The 19,112-nt window shown below is 36.3% G+C and overlaps 1 protein-coding gene across 1 annotated transcript; it reads right to left on the reverse strand.

Moving 5' to 3' along the window:
* Positions 1–1,409: 1,409 nt before the first annotated feature.
* Positions 1,410–18,432, reverse strand: LOC132630826 (AMP deaminase). Its single transcript, XM_060346427.1, has 20 exons — positions 17,916–18,432; positions 11,936–12,093; positions 11,518–11,686; positions 10,330–10,508; positions 10,122–10,173; positions 9,875–10,002; positions 9,617–9,796; positions 9,466–9,533; positions 9,216–9,358; positions 8,704–8,765; positions 7,833–7,946; positions 6,919–7,059; positions 6,304–6,456; positions 3,888–3,941; positions 3,697–3,807; positions 3,423–3,596; positions 3,267–3,347; positions 2,392–2,490; positions 1,869–1,996; positions 1,410–1,783 (listed from the first exon to the last, which is right to left on the reverse strand). The coding sequence occupies exons 1-19, from the start codon at positions 18,271–18,273 to the stop codon at positions 1,928–1,930; spliced, it is 2,493 nt and encodes an 830-aa protein (XP_060202410.1). The 5' UTR covers positions 18,274–18,432; the 3' UTR covers positions 1,410–1,783; positions 1,869–1,927.
* Positions 18,433–19,112: the final 680 nt, after the last annotated feature.

Raw genomic sequence — 19,112 nt, forward strand, 5'->3', positions numbered from 1 at the left:
AACTACAATCATTTTCCAAAAACCACCAAACAACCCCTATTTTCAACCGGAGCACAAGCCAAGATATCAAAGTTGTCGGATTTCTTTGGTGTTACAGTGGTGGCTGATTGGTGGTTAGATAAAAAAAAAATGTCGTGTAAATGAAGAGAAAAAAAGAGAAATAGTGAAAAAAATATAAATTGATTATATTTCTAACATTTGTGATGATGTAGCACTGACGTGGCATGCGAGTGTGGAACATTTCCTCACCTATACTGGTGTTTTACCTCATTCGGCGATATTAGTTCCACTTTAAATAAAAATAGAGGGGTAATAAGTTGCCCGATTAGTTGGAGCGTAAACTTGACTTTTCGAGATAAATTCAGGTGTAATTGTCTTTTCCCTTGTTTCAACCAAAACATATTCTTGTTTTCTACACCTAATTCACAAATCACCTTCAAATCATTATGCGGGGTCGTATACTTTAGTACCTCAAACAACAAAAACATAATCTCAACTAAAAGGTATTATGAGTTAACAATTAAAGAGATTGGATCAAAACTCTCTTAAGCAATCAGGTCTTCATTAGTTTCATATTTAAACTCTCTTATTTACATTACCCTCCTAAATTATAACGTTCAAGTGCTAATCCCCCTCCACTAAACTATCATGCTTTATTAGCTGTACACTTAAACTACGCCTAGTGTACATTATCCCGCTGAACTATAATTTTCAAGTGATGAAACCCCCTAAATTGCACTACTAAAAAAACAAGTCAAAGCCGAGCAAGAAAACCAACCTTAGGTAAACCGATTGTGGTCGGTAAAATCTTGATCGATTTTGGAAACAAGGTCAGTACTTTTTACTCTTAAACTACACAAAAGGTTCAAATTTACCCTTCATTTAGAAAACCTAATCCTTAACCGTCAGTACATTTTACTCTTAAACTATGCGAAAGGTTCAAATTTACTCTTCATTTAGAAAAGTTAATCCTTAATTGCACGAAAAGTTAATCCTTAATCGCACGACACATGGCATCACCGAGTTCTAAGCTTTCACCATTTAATAAAATGAAAAGTTAATCCTTAATCGCGCGACACCTAGCATCACCAAGTGCTAAGCTTTCACCTTTAAAAATAAGGGTAAATGTTCCATTTCACATAGTTCAAGAGCAAATTTAACCCCAACTAATGACTGCATTAGCATATTTAACCCCAACTATTAACGGAAAGCAAAACTGTTCCATTTTGCATAGTTAAGCAAATTTGACCCTTTTTCCCCTAAAAAATCACTCAAATACATTTCTGAGGAATTATAAACGTTAACATATCCCGAGTGTATTTGAAATGCATTCGCAAATCATAATCCAACTCTGCCTCGTTCCCAAACAATCCCACCCGCTGTTCACCCAAAAGAGAAAGAAAAGAAAGTTGGGCGGAAGCACTATTTCTATTCAGCCAACATGTCAATATGATACAACAGAACCATGCAACATCCAGAATTCATCTTACGATGCATCTGAAGTTTGTTAACCTACGGCACTCATACATATACATAATTCCTTATTCAGATAGCGGAATTGCTTGTGTATTATCCAGATAGTAGATTGCTTTGCGGCTGTGATATATGCTCTAGCTCCAGTTGCTTCCTGAATTACCAGTCTTTATAAATTACTCTTATCCAATGTGCTTTCACGTCATCGAATAATAAGGTCTAGCATTCACCAAACCTTGTTCACCCCTCAGCTTCCGAATTCCAGATATCTCATGGTGGAAGCTTTTCTTGAGTCACTGGATGGCCAACCCTGCAGAAATAAATAAAATAATTGATTAATTTGATACCTTCAAGCTGTGATGATTTGGCGATAAGGACTTCCAATTGTTCCTTACCTCCAGATATTATGAGAATCAATACTCTTGGCCATGATATAATGCATTGGCGATGCAGATCATGGGTCAACAACTGAAGGAAATACAGCCCTGCCCAGATAAACCTGTTGCATCTCCTCCCTCCATATCTAGGAACAATGAAGTCTATAGGTCAAATACAGGATTTGACTCTTTAAAAACAAAAGATTCATCTCAATGGAAAGTATCATGTTAAAAACCAAATATCAAATAAATAGAAACAACCCAGTATGAAAATTTTGTTTCATAATTTTCAACCCAAAAAAAAAAAAAAAAAAAAAAACAAGAACGGAGATCACTACTCCTCCGTCAATACCACAAGATGCAACATTCAAGTCAAAGAGACGATCTTGAAAATGCTGTTATTTTGGAGCACAAATAATCCCACATGCAGAAAAATAATGGAAGTCTGAAAAGGGTCTTTACAGGCAGAATTCCAATGCAATTCTCCACTTCGAGGATCTAAATTGGGAGATCATTATATATTCTAGAAATAAGTACTTACCATATCACGGAACTCGAGCCTGATATGAGGCACATTTGTCCTATGAATGTCATTTCCATCCGGTCCTCTCCTGTAATACTCCTTTCCAATCCAGTGGGACTAAATATTGAAGTGGATTATGTCAGGAAAATACACACAACACAAACATCAAAATTCCCAACCAGGGATTAGCACAGCAGCCATATATAGGTAAGGTACGCAATAGAAGGTGAGCCAGAGAGCTGGATGTCATTGCTGATGCCACTGATCTGGAAAGCAATGCCTCGACAGTGAAATGGAACGCCCCACCCCCAAAACCCAAAAAGGAAACAAGCAAAATTATAACATGATCGCAATTAAACAATTACAAGTTATACCACTGAACCTCCATGTTCCATGTACTCATCCTTAGTGACAAACAGAAAATGGACACAGTTTTTTTTTTTTAATTTCTGTTCACCTAAAATGGACACAGTTACTGTCAAGAATAGAAGGGAACCCCTAATGAAACTCTACTACCAATATGGTCTTGATAAAACGTAGACATACGACATATAGATGTAATTGGATTTACACTTCAATCAGATGCATTGCACTTCAGGCATCCATGGGGATCTACAACCTTCAAACTTTGGATTTGAATTGGTAAATTTGCACTTGACTGGATCTTAGAATATCCCAATTTTCTATTTGTGTTACACAGAGAAGCAAATCAAGCAACTTCACATAAAGCAACTCAGGATTCAAAAGAGGATCAATGCATCTGCTGATCAATGAAAATTGGTGAGAGAGTAGATAGGTGGCAATTGGGAAAAAGCACAAGCTTGATGAATATTTAGAGCTGGAAGCAGATTACCATGCTATTAGCATTTAAATTTTTTAGGAGATACACAAACCTTTAGCGCATGGGAGAAACCAGACTGGTATACTGAATTACGGGCGATCTCACATAAATCACATGCACTCAACTTCCAAACCTGCATGGCGGAAAAATTTAAACCCATTGACAAAGTGACATCAAATATTTCATCCAAGACACAATGAATACTCACTGAAGCAGCTATACTGTATTCTTCAACCAAGGCTTCTTTTGTTAAGTGAATTTGCAAGGGATCATCCGTTGAAAGAGAAACATTCAGACCCCTCAAGAAGAACATGGGTAAAGGATTCCGATGGTAGTCCAAAAATAAAGAGTTGTTACTAAGAGGAGACATTGCCAAACCAATCTGACAAAAACAAGTCATGATTGATCATCAGAAAGCACACATGGCCAGAAAAAAAAAGAGAAAAAAAAAAAGGAATCACTCTAGTATCTGTATTTATTACCTGGGCCAAGTAGTACAAGTATTGAAGAACAGGAGACTTTCTCAAATTAATACCATGAGCAATATTATGGGCTGTTAAAAATGTTGCCGCAAGGTGGTCAATATCTCCAGCCTGTAGACAGTAAAACATCTAATCAGCAAACAAAAGTAAGTCATAAATTAAAGAATTTGGAAATATGCCTGAGTGACTACCTCCCCAGAATGTGGTCGGAATTTGATGGTCGTCATGCCTTTTGACTCACGCAGCTGAGATGTTATTTTGCAAGGGTCAGAACCAACATATCAAAAGTGTTTGAGAAGAAATGTCAACAAGATATTTGAATGGTAGAGAGATCATTTCTCTACAATATTGTGGTAGACAGCCCTACAGCTGTGATCCTGACCTTGCAACACATTCATAGCAAACTAGGACCAAAACTTATCATTTTAGTCTGAAAATGGATTTTACTGATGAGGTAAATATGCAACCACCCTAACTTTCCTTTGACAGCCAATAAAACAGAACTGCAATTATAACCATTGAGTTTTTTCCTGTCCCAACCCAATACACCAAAAAATCAAAGAAAGAACCCACAAAGAAATAGAATGTTATCTCAAAGTATAACATTTCTTTTTTCTTTAATGGTCTTCAAAAAGTTAGTTTTTCGCCATCTTTCTCGAGCAACCAGCAATAGTAGTTAACCACCTCACGATATGATGTACTGACTCTGACCACATTTTATGAGAAATTCTAACATGGTTTGGAATACATTAAGTGATGCCAGACACTGAAAGTGGTACTGTTTAGCCAAAATTGTGGTAGACGGAAGAAAAGGCACAAGGCTTGAAATGTTGATCCACTAGTCACTTGTGTGGGTTGTCTGGAGAGAAAGACATAGCAGAGATTTTAAAGGGATAGAGATGATTTTTTTATGGTTGACTAGCAGGTCATCCATATATTGAGAGTTACCTTCAAATATCACTTTTGTTTCTTTTGGGACTAGAATATCCTTCAACTGTCACTATTTTCCTCATAACATACTAAACACACAAAACCCTTCCTCTCCCAGTTGGCATGCCATGTCACATAAAATTCTAGTTTTTTTAATAATAAATTTATATAACTCATCAAATTCATTTAACTCAACTCAACCCAAACCCATTTAACCACACAATTAATATTTCTTCTTTTTAGTTTGATTCTGTTCGATCTATATATTGATATTTGTTTACTAGTTAGTAATATTATTTTAACATTATAAATATCTGAATTCTCGAATATTTTTTTATTTTAACACATAAAAACAGTGGATGCACCAAAAAAAGAAGATACAAGAACAGTGGACATATATTTATATGAGATATCTCTAATAATATTTTGTGCCAAAATTAAAATAATTTGTTTATTCCTTATAGAAAGAGAAATAGTAATGTTTAATTAGATTAAATAATTGATAAATTATTAAAGAACGAAAACAATGAAGTTACAATTTGCGGGTTACTGCAAGCAACTCCCCCCCCCCCCCCCCCCCCAAGAAATTTCTTTGGTTCTCTCATATTCTTACCATTAAATAGATAACTTAACTTTGATGTTTTCTAAAATATAAAATTTTATGATATTCTTAAAAATTCCTCTGAAAAATAATAAAGCCAAAGAATATCATAAAATTTTATTTTTAAAAAAAAAAAATCTATTAAATAGATAACTTAACTTTGATGTTTTCTTTATGTTTTCTAACCGGTTTAAATGGGTATAAGACATGAGTTGCTTGGTTAAATGAGTTTGGATTGGGTTGAGTTAAATGGATTTGATGAGTTGAATAAATTTATTAAAAGAACAGAATTTTATGTGACATGGCTTGCCAATTAAGAGAGAAGGAGAATTTTGTGTGTTTAGTATATTCTGAGGAAAATTGTGTTGGGTGATATTTTTTTTTTTTGATTAGCACCGGGTGTCCGAGTCTCTTTGAGCCCCGACTAATCCCGGGGGTGCACAGGCCCTCGGCAAGGAGTTTCCCGCAAGTGCACCACGGGTAATTCAGGGTTTCCCCAGTCCGATGGCCCTCAGAAATTGTTTGCACCCAGCGGGTTTCGAACTTGAGACCTTGAAAGGGAGCACCCCAAGGCTCAAGTCAATTGCCACCAGGCCAACCCCTGAGGGCGATATTCTAGTCCTAAAAGAAACAAAAGTGATATTTGAAGGCAATTCTCAATACACGGGTGACCTTCTAGGGAATTTACTCGAGTAACTATGATTATGAGGTCCCTGTAGGTAGAGAAGATAGGGTGTTCTTTTGTATAAAACCATACTTTTTTGTAGGTTTTCACAGTAAACATAGTAGACCAAGAGAGGCGAAGATATAAGACTCAGGAAAGCATAAAAGATAATACAGCCACCAGATAGCAGTGCCTTCTAGGATCATTTTAAAAAAAACAAGATATTGCTTCATACATTCTGGTCCATTCACATTATTTCTCCCACTTTCCCCAAAGTAACCACAAATGCAAGATCATTACGAAAAGGTTTTAGTCCTATCGTCTGTTTTGATCAGAGAAGGAAGTGATGATGACAGGAATAAAAGGGGAAAGAAGGGGAAAGGAAGAAATAGAAATGAAGTAACTTACGAACCTTATTCAAGGTGTAGAGATTTGCATAACAATAGTACACATAGTATGAGTATGCAGGATTGAATACATTAGTCCACTGAGCAGGTGTAGGCATGTGTTTGGTAGGCCTTCTTTCTGGTTTGCTTTCATCATCCACCAAATCCAATCCAACAACCTTTAAGATAACATAACAAGAAGCGAAAGTATGAACAAGAACATATTGTGATTAAAGGATAGAATGAAGTGGATGATTGTTGCAAATAATCCAAAGGCAGCAGATTGTAATTGAAGAAACATGATTCCACAGTTATGCACCATTCTCCTTTTCTCCTTCTCAATAACCTTTTAGGTTAGCTACTTTATTTACTATGTATATGGACTCAACCAAGATCTTTACATTCGCCAAATGTAGATGCATGCCCAAGGGAAAAGTAAATATGAAATACAACATAACTGGATTATATCCAACTAGATCCCAACACGTACTAGCATAGAGCATTCTTAGTACTTCCTAAAATTCCCATCACAAGTCTGGTTCAAACTTGACAACCAAATCTTTAGTCCTCAACCGAACTCGGGCAACGCATTTCACATTAGTAAATAAAAGGAAGATAATTGAAATGTTAGTAAATCATACCTGCTTCAAGAAGATATGCAGGTGGGGATGTGAATCTGGATCGACAGTAACCTCAAACAAAGGCAGAAAGATGTTGTCGAGGATATTTTGAAATGACGTCACAATCCCCATTTCTTTGTATATGTTATATAGTCTCGGAAGCTGGAGACAAAGAAAGCATAGAATAAGAACTAAAACATCAAAAGAAGTACAGAATCTTTCTCATCCCCTGCAGTACACAATTGAAAGCCAAATGGTCACCCATTAAAAGAACCAAAACAAAGCCAAATAAAAGGATTAAGACGATCTGGCATGAGTTAACTAAAGTTCTATTTTGAAGGTAATCTGTCTAATCCAAAGATTCCTAAGATTGAAACTTAGGACTATTTTGTAATGTTAATTTTCAATCTTAGGAATCTTAGTTTAGTCAGGGATTGAAAATTAAGATAATATTAGATGATTTTCATGGTCTTATTGATTTATAACTTATAAGACTATTTAGAGCTGGTTTTTCTTTGAACATCAAGTAACCTATGACCAAAAAACTACTTCAAAGACACTTTAGTCATAAGAGCAAAGTGCAAACTCTGCAAGATTTGATTCTATTCACATCTAGCATCAACATCTAGAGTTTTCGAAGTCAACCCCCAAATTTCAGCGTCTAGTCTATAGTGCCTACTGTAACAGTACCCTCATCAATAGCTTAAGGAAATCACCTCAAACACACACCTTGCTGTTACCTGTACATATGAAGTCCTAAACTAATTGGAAATTGACAAGGAACACACATTCTTTTTCCTTCTCCAAAGAAAGCAAGTCAAGAAGAGTAACGTAACCCACAAGAAATGTGTGCTCTGTTCAAAATCACAACCACTTAAGACAAAACAACCTAAAATGCTTACAATTGACCAGCAATTGCATATATTTCATCATACCTGAATCAACCAGACAACATTCTCACTGTACAGTTCATTGTTCACTATCCAGCTTGCAAGTTGGTCCCACTCGCTCATCTTTCGGCCATACATTGATATCCTGTATTCTGCCATCTACAACAAAATGGACAAAGATTAAGAGCAGCCAAATGCAAATGACAAACAGAACTAGTGTTATTAAAAGATGTAGCTTAGTTGCTTAAAATGATGCGACGCAAGGAGTTATCGCTTCACAAAAGTGTGCACTTCAAACAATAAGGCGCAAAGTCGGTTCTTTAATCTCAACTTTGAGGATTCCAATTAATACAGACCAACATTACTGTATATCAGATTCATATACATCTGATATTTTCTAATATCGCGATTTTTCATCCATTTACTTCAAAGAAGCATGTGCTTCATTTCTCGTTTTTCTCTTCAAACCCCATGGACCTTGTAGCTATTTTCCTCTTTTCACGTATAAGAACACTGGACAGAACAGGACTCGACCATGTGAAATATTTTTTATTTCTTTTCCTTAAACAAATGTACCTTTCTTGTGGGATTACACAAGGTATGTTGTTGTCGTCGTTTTTAAATGAATGTACCTTTAGAAACAACTTCATTCTAGTCATGTTTTAAATTTTAATAACAATAGAGAAGAACATCGTATTGCAAGTACTGTGAACTTATGCAATGCAATTTGGACCGAGGCATAACAATAGTCACCCCCAAGGCCACAGAGCTTTCAGATTGCATTTGGCAGTAATAAAGTTATCAGTGTCACCAGCTTTTTGTGACGATCAGGGGAGTGTATGAAACATGTTAAGACAAAATAGGAAAAGGGAAAAATAGAAGAGGATAACAGTTATTTGTACAAGAATTAACTTACTTGATATTTGCTTGCAGAAAGATCAGAAAATACTTGCTTAGTTAGCTCGGCAAGAAAACGGCCTGCAACAGAAATCATAAAATATGATTATTAAATAACTTCATAAAATTGAAGTCAGTTCAATTAATTTATTGGAATAACACAATTCAAGTTACCCAATATCAAAGAGACGCTTCATTTTCCTCAATTAGTTTATTGGAATAACACAATTCAAGTTACCTAATATCAAAGAGACGCTTCATTTTCCTTAACGTACAATGGGTATGCTATGCATATTTAATGCACATTTTTCAAGAAACACTTGAATTTGCTTAAGTTAAACATGCCCATACCAGAAACTTAGCCATACACACTCAGATACGTACCCGTATCCAAGTACATGTATGATCTGATATTTGCTTGATAACTTTGCAAACACATTACAACTTGTAACTGATTTTACATAAGATAAATACAAAGTGATGATGGAAGAACCAAATAGGAAGACCATTTGAAAGATAAGACAAGAATACCTTGTATAAGATTATCCTGCTTCAGGAAAATCTCCCTCAGCCTACTTTGACCGCAGGGATTGTACTTCAGATTAAATTTGTCAAAACGATGAAAGGTGCTCTTGTCAGCATGAACATCTAATAGGTCAACATTGAGATCATACCTTTTCAAAGAGAGTAAAACGATGAGATCAGATATAATGTTAATGTTAATAGCTAGGTAAAATCACATGCTCTTTCAAACACCAAATATTAGAAACTATTTTCTTACCCAGTCAAATCTAAGCTCTCAAATACTTCCTTTAAGGTCATATATGTTCCGTCACGAAATATCACAACCTGAAGAAGATTAGGGCTTTAGATGTCAAGAGAATCGGAGAACCGGAGCACACATCAGCAAGGAAATGCAAACAAAAAGTTACCTCATCTGGCTCCTTCCTCAACTTTGACTTGATAAATCTCAACAAATGTTTCTGATTCATACATGCTGAGTGATGAACATGTGTATCAACCTTCCTCACATTGTAGAAGTCACGATGAGGTGCACTTTTCTGAGCAAGGAACTCTCGATCCGCATTAAGCATCAAATGTAGATTAAATTTCTGGACAAAACTTAAGCGTCATAAACCAAATTAACATGTCATATAATCAGAAAGAAATGAGAACAGGGAGGTCTATACTTGTTCCAGCAGCAGTAGGCGATGGTGACATAAAGTTCGGATGTTCCCAGCTGCTATTACTTTAAGGATGTGATGGAAGTCAGTGAAAAAGGTTGTAGCATCAGCAACAGGAAAAAGTTTCTCCTTAGCTGGTCCAAATGCAAGGGGTGTGAGGGGTTAGACATTAAGAATAAATAGACGAGGAATCAGATGGGCCTTGTGAACTCAAAAAGGTAAAATGATGAAGTATAAGAGCTTCCTAGCTTACAATCTTTATTTGCATATACATGAACAACTCCATCTTCCATCTGAAAGAAATGCTGTAGCAGTAATCAAGAAGTTAATTAGCAGAAATCATGAGAAATAGAACACTATATCTATTCCAGAAAATAAAATAGCAGTAGTAACATGTACCATAACCATAAATCTAGCATTAATGATAGTGATGGTTGTGTTTCTTGCACGTGTATACTTACATCAGATTTTCCTTCAGGAGTGAATTCAAATGGATTTGGATTTGGCTTTGGGGTGCTTGGATCAGAAATTACTTCTTTTACCCAAGGAGCAACAGCCTCCTTGAATACGTAACTCTGCCTCATTTCAAGACAAACTTGCAAGTTTCGGTAGTCCTCCGCTTCATCGGCAGATGGAGTCTCTAGAAATTGCATTAAAAACTGTTAAAGGATGCTGGAACCTTAAGAAACAGCTATAATACAGAAAGTATATGTCCTCTTCATAGGAAGTTCCTTTTTCTTTTGTGTGTGTGTGGTTGGGTTTTGCGGCGGGGGGGTTGTGTGTGTGTGTGTGTGTGGGGGGGGGGGGGGGGGGGGGGGGTTGGGTGGGTTTACGTACTTGATAACCAGATTCAAAATTTGGAAAATGATACAATGTATTTTCATCAAGACCATAGCCATATAGTACTCCTCATACCAACATAAACACTCCAAATCGGCTAAACCAGTAGATTAAGCTTCAGGTAGCACATTGTACACTAATTCAATGCTCATACCCAATTGGCAACAAATTTATCCAATAAAAAGAACGAAAAAAGAATGACAATGTAGATGAACATTGTGATTTCCCAGTTTCTTCAGATTATTCAAGCACATACAATTTGAACTCGAAGAAAGGAAAATAAACAGCCAATACAAATCAACTATTATATACAGAGGAGACAAGATATTATACAAAGAATCTCCATCTTGCCCTTTGATATTTTGTACTATGATGATGCTTGACAAGGAAGCTTGCTATGTTTTTATAGGGAGGTGGGTCTCATGGGCAACAAGAGTTAGTTCCCCCTCTTTCTGTTTTTCCCACATTCACTTATGATCACTGGTTCACCTGGTACATGCGGATTTGGGCCACAAGTTTCTACAGATCTCATTTCTTTACCTCTCTGATTTATTTATACTCTTATTTCAGGTAACAAAGAGGAAGACAAATAAAACTTCCTTTGAACAACACTTCAAGTAACTATGACATACTTTAGGGTACAGGTGAACAAGTTGAAAATGATGCACATTTAGGTATTAACTCAGTGTTATTTTGCTTTCTCTGAATACGAACTACCTGAGTCTCCGAGATAACGAGATTCAAAAAGCATAGTGTCTTAGGAACATTCAATAGCATGACAAGGACTGGAATACGAAAAGGACAATTACCACCAGGAGTTATCTTCAGTCGTACAAATGTTTCTTGCTCTGGCTCTTTCCGTAGAATATCTGCAGCTATTGGATCAGGTTGAACACCGTGCAAGTCACCAGATATACTGTGTGAACGTATCATACTTGTTGCAGCCACAGCTATTTGTTCCCCAGTGGCATCTGGGCCCTGTTTAACAATTTAGCAAATAGTTAGAAGTTACCAAAATAATGATATGTTCATGAAGAACATGCATGAAACTGTCCTTGCAGTCATTATGAACCCTTAAAATGTATTTTTCTATGATAAGTGCTATACTTGATTCAAAAAGCACAATGTATGTAACCCCCCCCCCCCCCCCCCCCCCCAAAAAAAAAACAAAAAGCCCAGTGGAGTGAAAGGAAAAATGGAGGAATAGGAGGCCGAATATTCTAGTACCGCTTCCCCGTTAGTGTGTAGATATGCCGTGTCAAGTTTGATAGAGTCAGCAATATCGTCTTCCTCATCTGATCCTTCTATACTTTCAAATGCACTTGCACTTGCAACTGGAGACTTGGGAGAAGTAGGTCTCAGAGAATGTGCAGATCTCGATTTCCCTTCAAAAATAAGAAAGAGAACACGAAACTTAGTGGAAAGCTTTATCTTCACGTATAGAGATCAGTTCTCATCAAAGAAGAGAAACAAATAAGCGACAAATCTTGTAAATTTCTGAATCAAAATGTATGAATAGAAACAAAAAAAAATCCACTTTTATAGAACGAGATCTTTCGTGCCTCTTCCGCCTGTCATAGGATAACTATAAAGAATAACAGAGCATCTAAGGAGAAATGTGAAACCAAAACCTGCCAAGGCAAACATGTTTGCAACAGCACTCTATGAAGTTCAATGATGCACACAATTTGATGATAACCAGGGCACAGCACAGTGAGGGCAATTTTCTCCCTTCCTCAGATTCCATCTGACAACTGTTTCTAGTACTGTCAAACTTCAGGTCATGACTGTATGGGAGTTAGGGCAGACTTATAAGGCAGAATAAATTACTTAAAAATTACTTGATCGAATCCAAATCAGGGATTATGAATGGCCTCATTTGTTTTATCACAACTTCCTATTCATGAACCTAGGAAGTAACATAATAGAGTACGCACATGGCAAGACATGATTAGCACTACTGTAGTCACGGTGTTCAAGTACTGGGACATGGAAAAAGTACAGACTACACGATGTACCTGAGTTGGCAACTAACTTTTCACTTGACCATAAGATGTTTGTGCTACTGATCTTCTGTAGTCACAAAGGATAATTGCCTCGTCAGTTGTCATTGCACACTCAATAGATATTGTCACTAGCAACCCGTATGGCTTTACAATCTCTTATTTACCAATGGTTCATGAAAACTCAGCTCGGAAAGGTTGCATTATAACTTTGAAAGTTCATAGCATGCTCTTCTCAAAAATAAGTTGATAGCATGTCAAAAGCCAAATAGCTGCTTAATTCAACCGCATCTCCAAGAAAGATGTTTGAAGAAAATTCCTTTTTTGGGAGAAAAAGTAGAAAGGTGTTTGAAAATCAAGTACTATTCGATAAGCATAATGCCTTCTGGCTATAGAGGGATCATAAAAGGATTATTCAGCTAAATCAAAAGGCAAGTACATTGTTTTAATTTTTTGTCCCTTTTTTGGATTTTGGATAAGGGCCCGTGCATTGATTTTACATTACTTTATAACGATGATGTCTCGGTCAGTTTTTGAGCACCTGGACTAACCCATTTAATACATGTTATCTCTCATAAGCACATGTATGGAGTAACTGAGTCCACCAACACATAGATTGATGGGAAGAAATCACTTAACTCTTTTTGGCTTTGCTAGAGTTTGAACATTGATTTCTCATGGTCCATTTCACCTTTGCTAAAAGCTAAGCCACACCCTTGGATGTCAATGCATCATCTTCACATGACACTTTTTCGATATGTTAGATGTCATTAACCGATCTTAACAACAGGATCATTCCATACCAGTCCCTCTCGAACACCTAGTGTACTTGAGACTTTGCACAATACCCAGGGAACGATTACATGTATACCTCCTATTTTGTCACTTGAACCTTAGGAAGGAAATTGAAAAAAAAAAATTGCAAATCTTTCTATTTAGAAAACTAGAACAAAAGAAATGGGTGTCGGCGCGAGCTGATAGTTTGAGATGGTCAAGAGTCAACAGAGGGCTTTGCATAATGAAGTCAAGATACATAACTCGGGTCCAATAACAACAGGAAGGTTGGCCGTGACAAATGCTATAAAAACCAAGGAGAGTTGAATGCTTTTGGTGAATTACTTCATACGAAGCCTGCTTACACAAGATAGTTTGTAGACAGGCGGATTCATGATCTAGAGTTAATGCTTTAAGCGAAAAAAAAAATGTTGTAAAAAGAACTATTTATCTATGCATTGTCTTGTAGCAACAACCTATGCTTGAAACACTTGAAAATCAAGCAGGTGATAGTGTGATACCTAAGCCCTAATTGTTTGCACTTGATAGAGGTTTGAATCTGAATCATTTAGATGTGGATATTAAGTGCATTTGTTTATTTCTTTCACAACCACTTGTTAGCTCTTAATACTTGATTAAAAATTACTATAACAGTAACATTTGTCGCTACTCTATTAATTACCACCACTAAACAATTACCACCGTTATCAAGACGTTTGATTAATAATTACTATAAAAGTAACATATCTCACTACTCTATTACTTATCACCACTAAACAATCACCACCTCCACCATTAGCCACTTTTACAACTTGCTACCATCAACCACTACTAACCATCTCCACCATAAACCACTACTATCACCAGCTACAACCATCAACAGCCTCCAGTGCCAAAAACCATCACCACCAACCACCTTCACCACTATTCTCTACCACCAACCGCTTCTACTGCCAGCCTCTAACGCACAAGTACCACCACTAGTCACTACTGCCTACTTCTACCACACAACCCACACCTCACCACTAGCCACCATGTTAACCAGCACTATACGTCCATCAACTCTGGCCACCATTACTGTTCAACCACCTCAATACGATCCCCGGCACCACCCCATTACTACTATATCATCGACTACTATCACCGTCCCAACCGCCACTAGTATTTATAATATGAATCATCAAAGATACAAACCGTCCTAATCATACAATGGCCAGATCTTGATATCTTAATATTTAAATGTATACTCAAATTTAAACGTATTAATTACAATAAAATAACTGAAGCCCTAATGCCTTCAGTTTGCAACAGGAAGGGAAGCAGAATTCATATAGCAGGAAAATTTAAAATATTATTGCTTTGTGCATTAAATTGGTCTTCTGTACAGAAAAGAACAATTGCTACTTTGAAGGATGTAATACTTCCGCTATATGGCATAGTTTGACTGATATAGAGTTTTAAAAAAAATAAAAAAAAGGAAGACTTCTGAAACTTGTGATCTTAAAATATGTCATAATATTTGTGTGGTTATTAACATTTTTGAAACTTGTGGTCTTAAACATGTCATAACATTTGTGTGGTTATTAAAGCTTTGTCATTAAGGGTATGGGAAATTCAAGTTAAATTATTTCAAATTTAGGAAAGTGTCATTCTCTTTTTAGGAGATTACTTAGAAAATTGTGTCATTCTCTTGGGAACAGAGGAAGCATGAGATCTTTGCATAGTCTAAAATATGTTTGTATTGATTCTTCACTTTTTGGTTTAAGGCCAAATACATAGACAACCACCTAAAGTTGGCACCACACTCCATTTAGACATCTCAACTGAACCTTTTACCTACTGAACATTTAATGTAGATCCCAAATGTACCTATTAAACACCTCAAAATGGCTCTCTAAATCGTGAAGCTTACACACAACTGATATGATGAAACGCCCCGTTAAAAGACGACACGTGTCCATTCCTTTTAATTTTGTCTCAATTCTTTTTTTCCCATTTTTCTCTTTTCTTCTCCACTGAAACTCTCTTGATTTCACCATTGACAAACCTTCAAATTTCCAGAAACTTAACACAAACTAGCACTTAGTAGAGAACTAAATGGGATCATTCCCCGCCATTATATTCACTGGGCCATGGTTCCTGAAGCTCAGCATTATTTCATTAGAAACTCTTTGGTAGTAAATAAAGAATGGAGTTGTAAAATGGTGTAAATGTCATGGATCTTTTATACAGAGAGTGTATTTGTTAGTGGAGAAGAAAAATGAAGGGAAATACCTAGATCATAGATTTTAGAAAGGAAGAATGCAACCACTAACGGGAAGATTGGAAAACAGAGAAGCAAAGCAGATTTTTTTCCTGATGGTGTAAGGGAAAGAAATTTAAATGAAATGAAAATGATAAGAATGAAGGGACAAAGAAAAGCTCCATTGGTGGTTGCAGATGACGGAAAAGAGAAAAAGGGGAAGGAAGAAAATTAGATGTGAACAGTTGCTTATTTTCCTTTTTTCTTTTCTTTAAATGACACGTGTATTTTTTGGCCAATTCTACATTGTAAAAGTTGTAAGAGTCAAAATTTAAATTATTCACGCACAGAAAAGAAGTGAAATACACGCATTATTACATGTCAGCATAACGTGTTCAATAGGTACATTTCGAATATACATTAAGTGTTCCATAGGCAAAGGGTTCAGTTGAGGTGTTTAAATGGAATTTGGTGCCAACTTTAGGTGGCTGTCCATGTATTTGGCCTTGGTATAAAGTATAAACTAAATGTTGTCCATGACATGGATAATTTCCTTGATTTTGTTTGCTCCTCCACAACTTTTTTAATGATACGGTAACCTAGATCTGCTCCACCCAAATCCTCACATGAGTTAATTGTGTGCTCCATTTTGCCCCCTTGGTGACTCAAACCCGCAACTACATGGTTAGAGGTGGAGGGAGCTCTCCACTTGAGCTACACTCTCTTATCAATGGGGAAGGGATTTTTGTACAGCTCTATACGTAATCAGCACACTCTTGGTGTTAAATGTGACTAAGAGGAAATTTACTATCAGTCAACCAATCACGCTTTACCTTCATGCCAAATCAGTACACGCCAGCTACATCTCTACATCCTTACATCCTATTATATATTATTAAAACAAAATTAAGAAAAAAAAGATTCTTCGCTTTATCCCTGACAGAATTAATGCACCATCATTCTATGCAAATGAAAATAAAGGGTCCAGATTTAATTGAAAATGAAGTATATCAGCAATTCGATAGGAAACAAAAAGAGGCATTATCCTTTTTAAGGAACCAAGTATCATGATATCCAGCACCAAACATCAGGACCCAATAAAAGACACCAACTTGTTAATTCTACCTATTATTTAAAACTCATTAACTTTATAATAGGCTAGTTGGCACTTATTATAACTGCAATAACAAGTCTATCTCAAGCATATACGTCTTTAAATCATGCCTGAGCCTTTTATCAGTATCATTTTTACAGGTAACTAATTCTTCCTCATTTGACTAAATTTTCCTCCATCTGTATCATAATCCAAAATGATTAATTTCCAAAAAAAACACAAGTTACTATACTGGCCTTGAATTACCATAGGAAACATATGCTCCCTATGTTTCAACTTGTTGTCTTACTTTCCAGAAGAATGTCTATTTCCTTTTTTGGCAACTCTTTAATTCCAACTCTCCACATGACATATTTAAGACCACAAGATTAAACGGCATTTTGGTACATTCTACATATCTTTAGTTTAAGACCACGGGATTCAAAAGTCTCCTACTTTCTTAAACTCCCTACCAAACAAACAAATTGAAACGGAGGGAGTATCCTGTACATCAAATAAGTACCCCTCCGTCCCAATTTAAGTGTCTTTCTTTCCTTTTTGGCCTATCCCAAAAAGAGTGTTTCTTTCTATGTTTTTTTAAAAGTAGTGCTTCTTCTATATTTAATAAGTTAGACAATTCAAATGTATGGCAATTCCAAAACCCCAAAAATCAAAAAACATTATAGCACATTATACACATCTTTACTTTAGAACCACAAGATTCAAAAATCTCTTTTTATTCCTTAAACTTGACACTTTTTCTACTTCGATTATCGTATTATTTATCTGTGGCTACTGTTTCCTTTCTTCCAGGATGCTATATAATGCTTTTCCATAGTATTGGTCGTGGCTTCATTACTTTTGTATTTTCTTTTCTAAAATTGTTTTGAATTAATATTCTTGAGCCGATGGTCTATCGCAAACAGCCTCCCTACCTTGTGTGGTAAGGTCTTCGTTCACTCTACCCTCCCCAGACCCCGCTTTGCGCGATTATACTGCGTTTGTTGTTGTTGTTACTACACTGGCCTAGAAACAACATACCAAAAACACATATCCAGCATACATTAAACAAGTAAATAATCTTTAACCACGTACCTTCAGCAAGGGAGCGAAGCCTAGGCAAACCAACAGGAATAGAATCCACAGGTATTCCACCACCACCATTCCTCTTATCATCAACAATCTCACCGGAATTCGCTGACGTCACATCCGGTAACGAACCGGAAGAACGCCGCCGGTAATAACCGTTCCTCCTTCCTCCTTTACTCCGGCTACGGTAGTAACCGCCGCCGCCGACGTCATCTGCCACGTCATGAGGGTTGTCCTTATCTATGGTTTTAGCAAACTCTAATAACTGATTTAGGGTTTTACGGTGCATATAATAAGCTGATACTGCTACTACTGATGCTCCTACTAGTGCCGCCATCGCTAGATGCACCGTATATGCATCCATTTTTTAATTTGTTTTGGTGATTTTTGTGAGCAAAACAACTGGTATGTAAAACTACTGAGAAACCCTACTACTGAACAGTAGAGAGTAGAGACTCAATAAATTTTCAAGAGAGAAAAATGTGATTTTTTGGAAGATTTGAGTGAAGCTTACGGGGATTATTTATAGGGAGAAAGTGAGTTAAGTGGAATGAGATTGAGGGGCGGGGTGGGGTTGGGGAGTTGGAGTGGGTGCGACTGCGGGAGTGGGGACAGCACATTATGAGAGAATTCCTTACCATGTTTTTTTTTTTTTTTTTTGGCTTTCCCTTTCGTGTTTGGTGTATTGATGGGAGTTTCGATTATATCCGAATTCGCGCATGTATTATCTAATTGAGGAAAGCGTTTTCTATTAAGAATTTTTTTATATTCAGGATTCAAACCCGACCTTATGCCATAGCTTAATTGTTTTCTACTCCCTTTGTCCTAATTTAAGCATCTTAGCAGGGGCGAAACTAGGTGGTCGCTCCTTTTGACGAAAAATTATTATGTATATACAAAATTAAAATTATATTTTTTATATATATAGTAAATGTTGAACCGTTTAACTTCTTCGTTTATTTACTCGTGTATATTGTTGACCCCATTTTGTGAAAATCCTAGCTCTGTCATTGCATCTTAGTTTTGACTGGACACAAAGTTTAAAGAATAAAAAAAAGACTTTTAAATTTTATGATTCCAGATTACACGTGTATAATATACTAAAATGTTCTTTGAAACTTGTAGATTTAAACTTGTCATATTAGAATGTTAGAATTGTCAACTTACTAAGGTGCCGTTTGGCCATAAAAATTATTCACTTTT

Source organism: Lycium barbarum, chromosome 3 (assembly GCF_019175385.1).
Source record: "Lycium barbarum isolate Lr01 chromosome 3, ASM1917538v2, whole genome shotgun sequence".
NCBI classification, from domain to species: Eukaryota; Viridiplantae; Streptophyta; class Magnoliopsida; order Solanales; family Solanaceae; genus Lycium; species Lycium barbarum.

What these genes read in the sequence shown, in the direction of transcription:
- LOC132630826 (XM_060346427.1), bottom strand. Translation starts at nt 18,273, where the DNA reads ATGGATGCATATACGGTGCATCTAGCGATGGCGGCACTAGTAGGAGCA. An exon ending in ACTTGTACTACTTGGCCCAG is followed by an intron (nt 3,597 to 3,696) that starts GTAATAAATACA and finishes TGTTTTTGTCAG; the next exon opens with ATTGGTTTGGCAATGTCTCC. An exon ending in AATACAGTATAGCTGCTTCA is followed by an intron (nt 3,348 to 3,422) that starts GTGAGTATTCAT and finishes TCCGCCATGCAG; the next exon opens with GTTTGGAAGTTGAGTGCATG.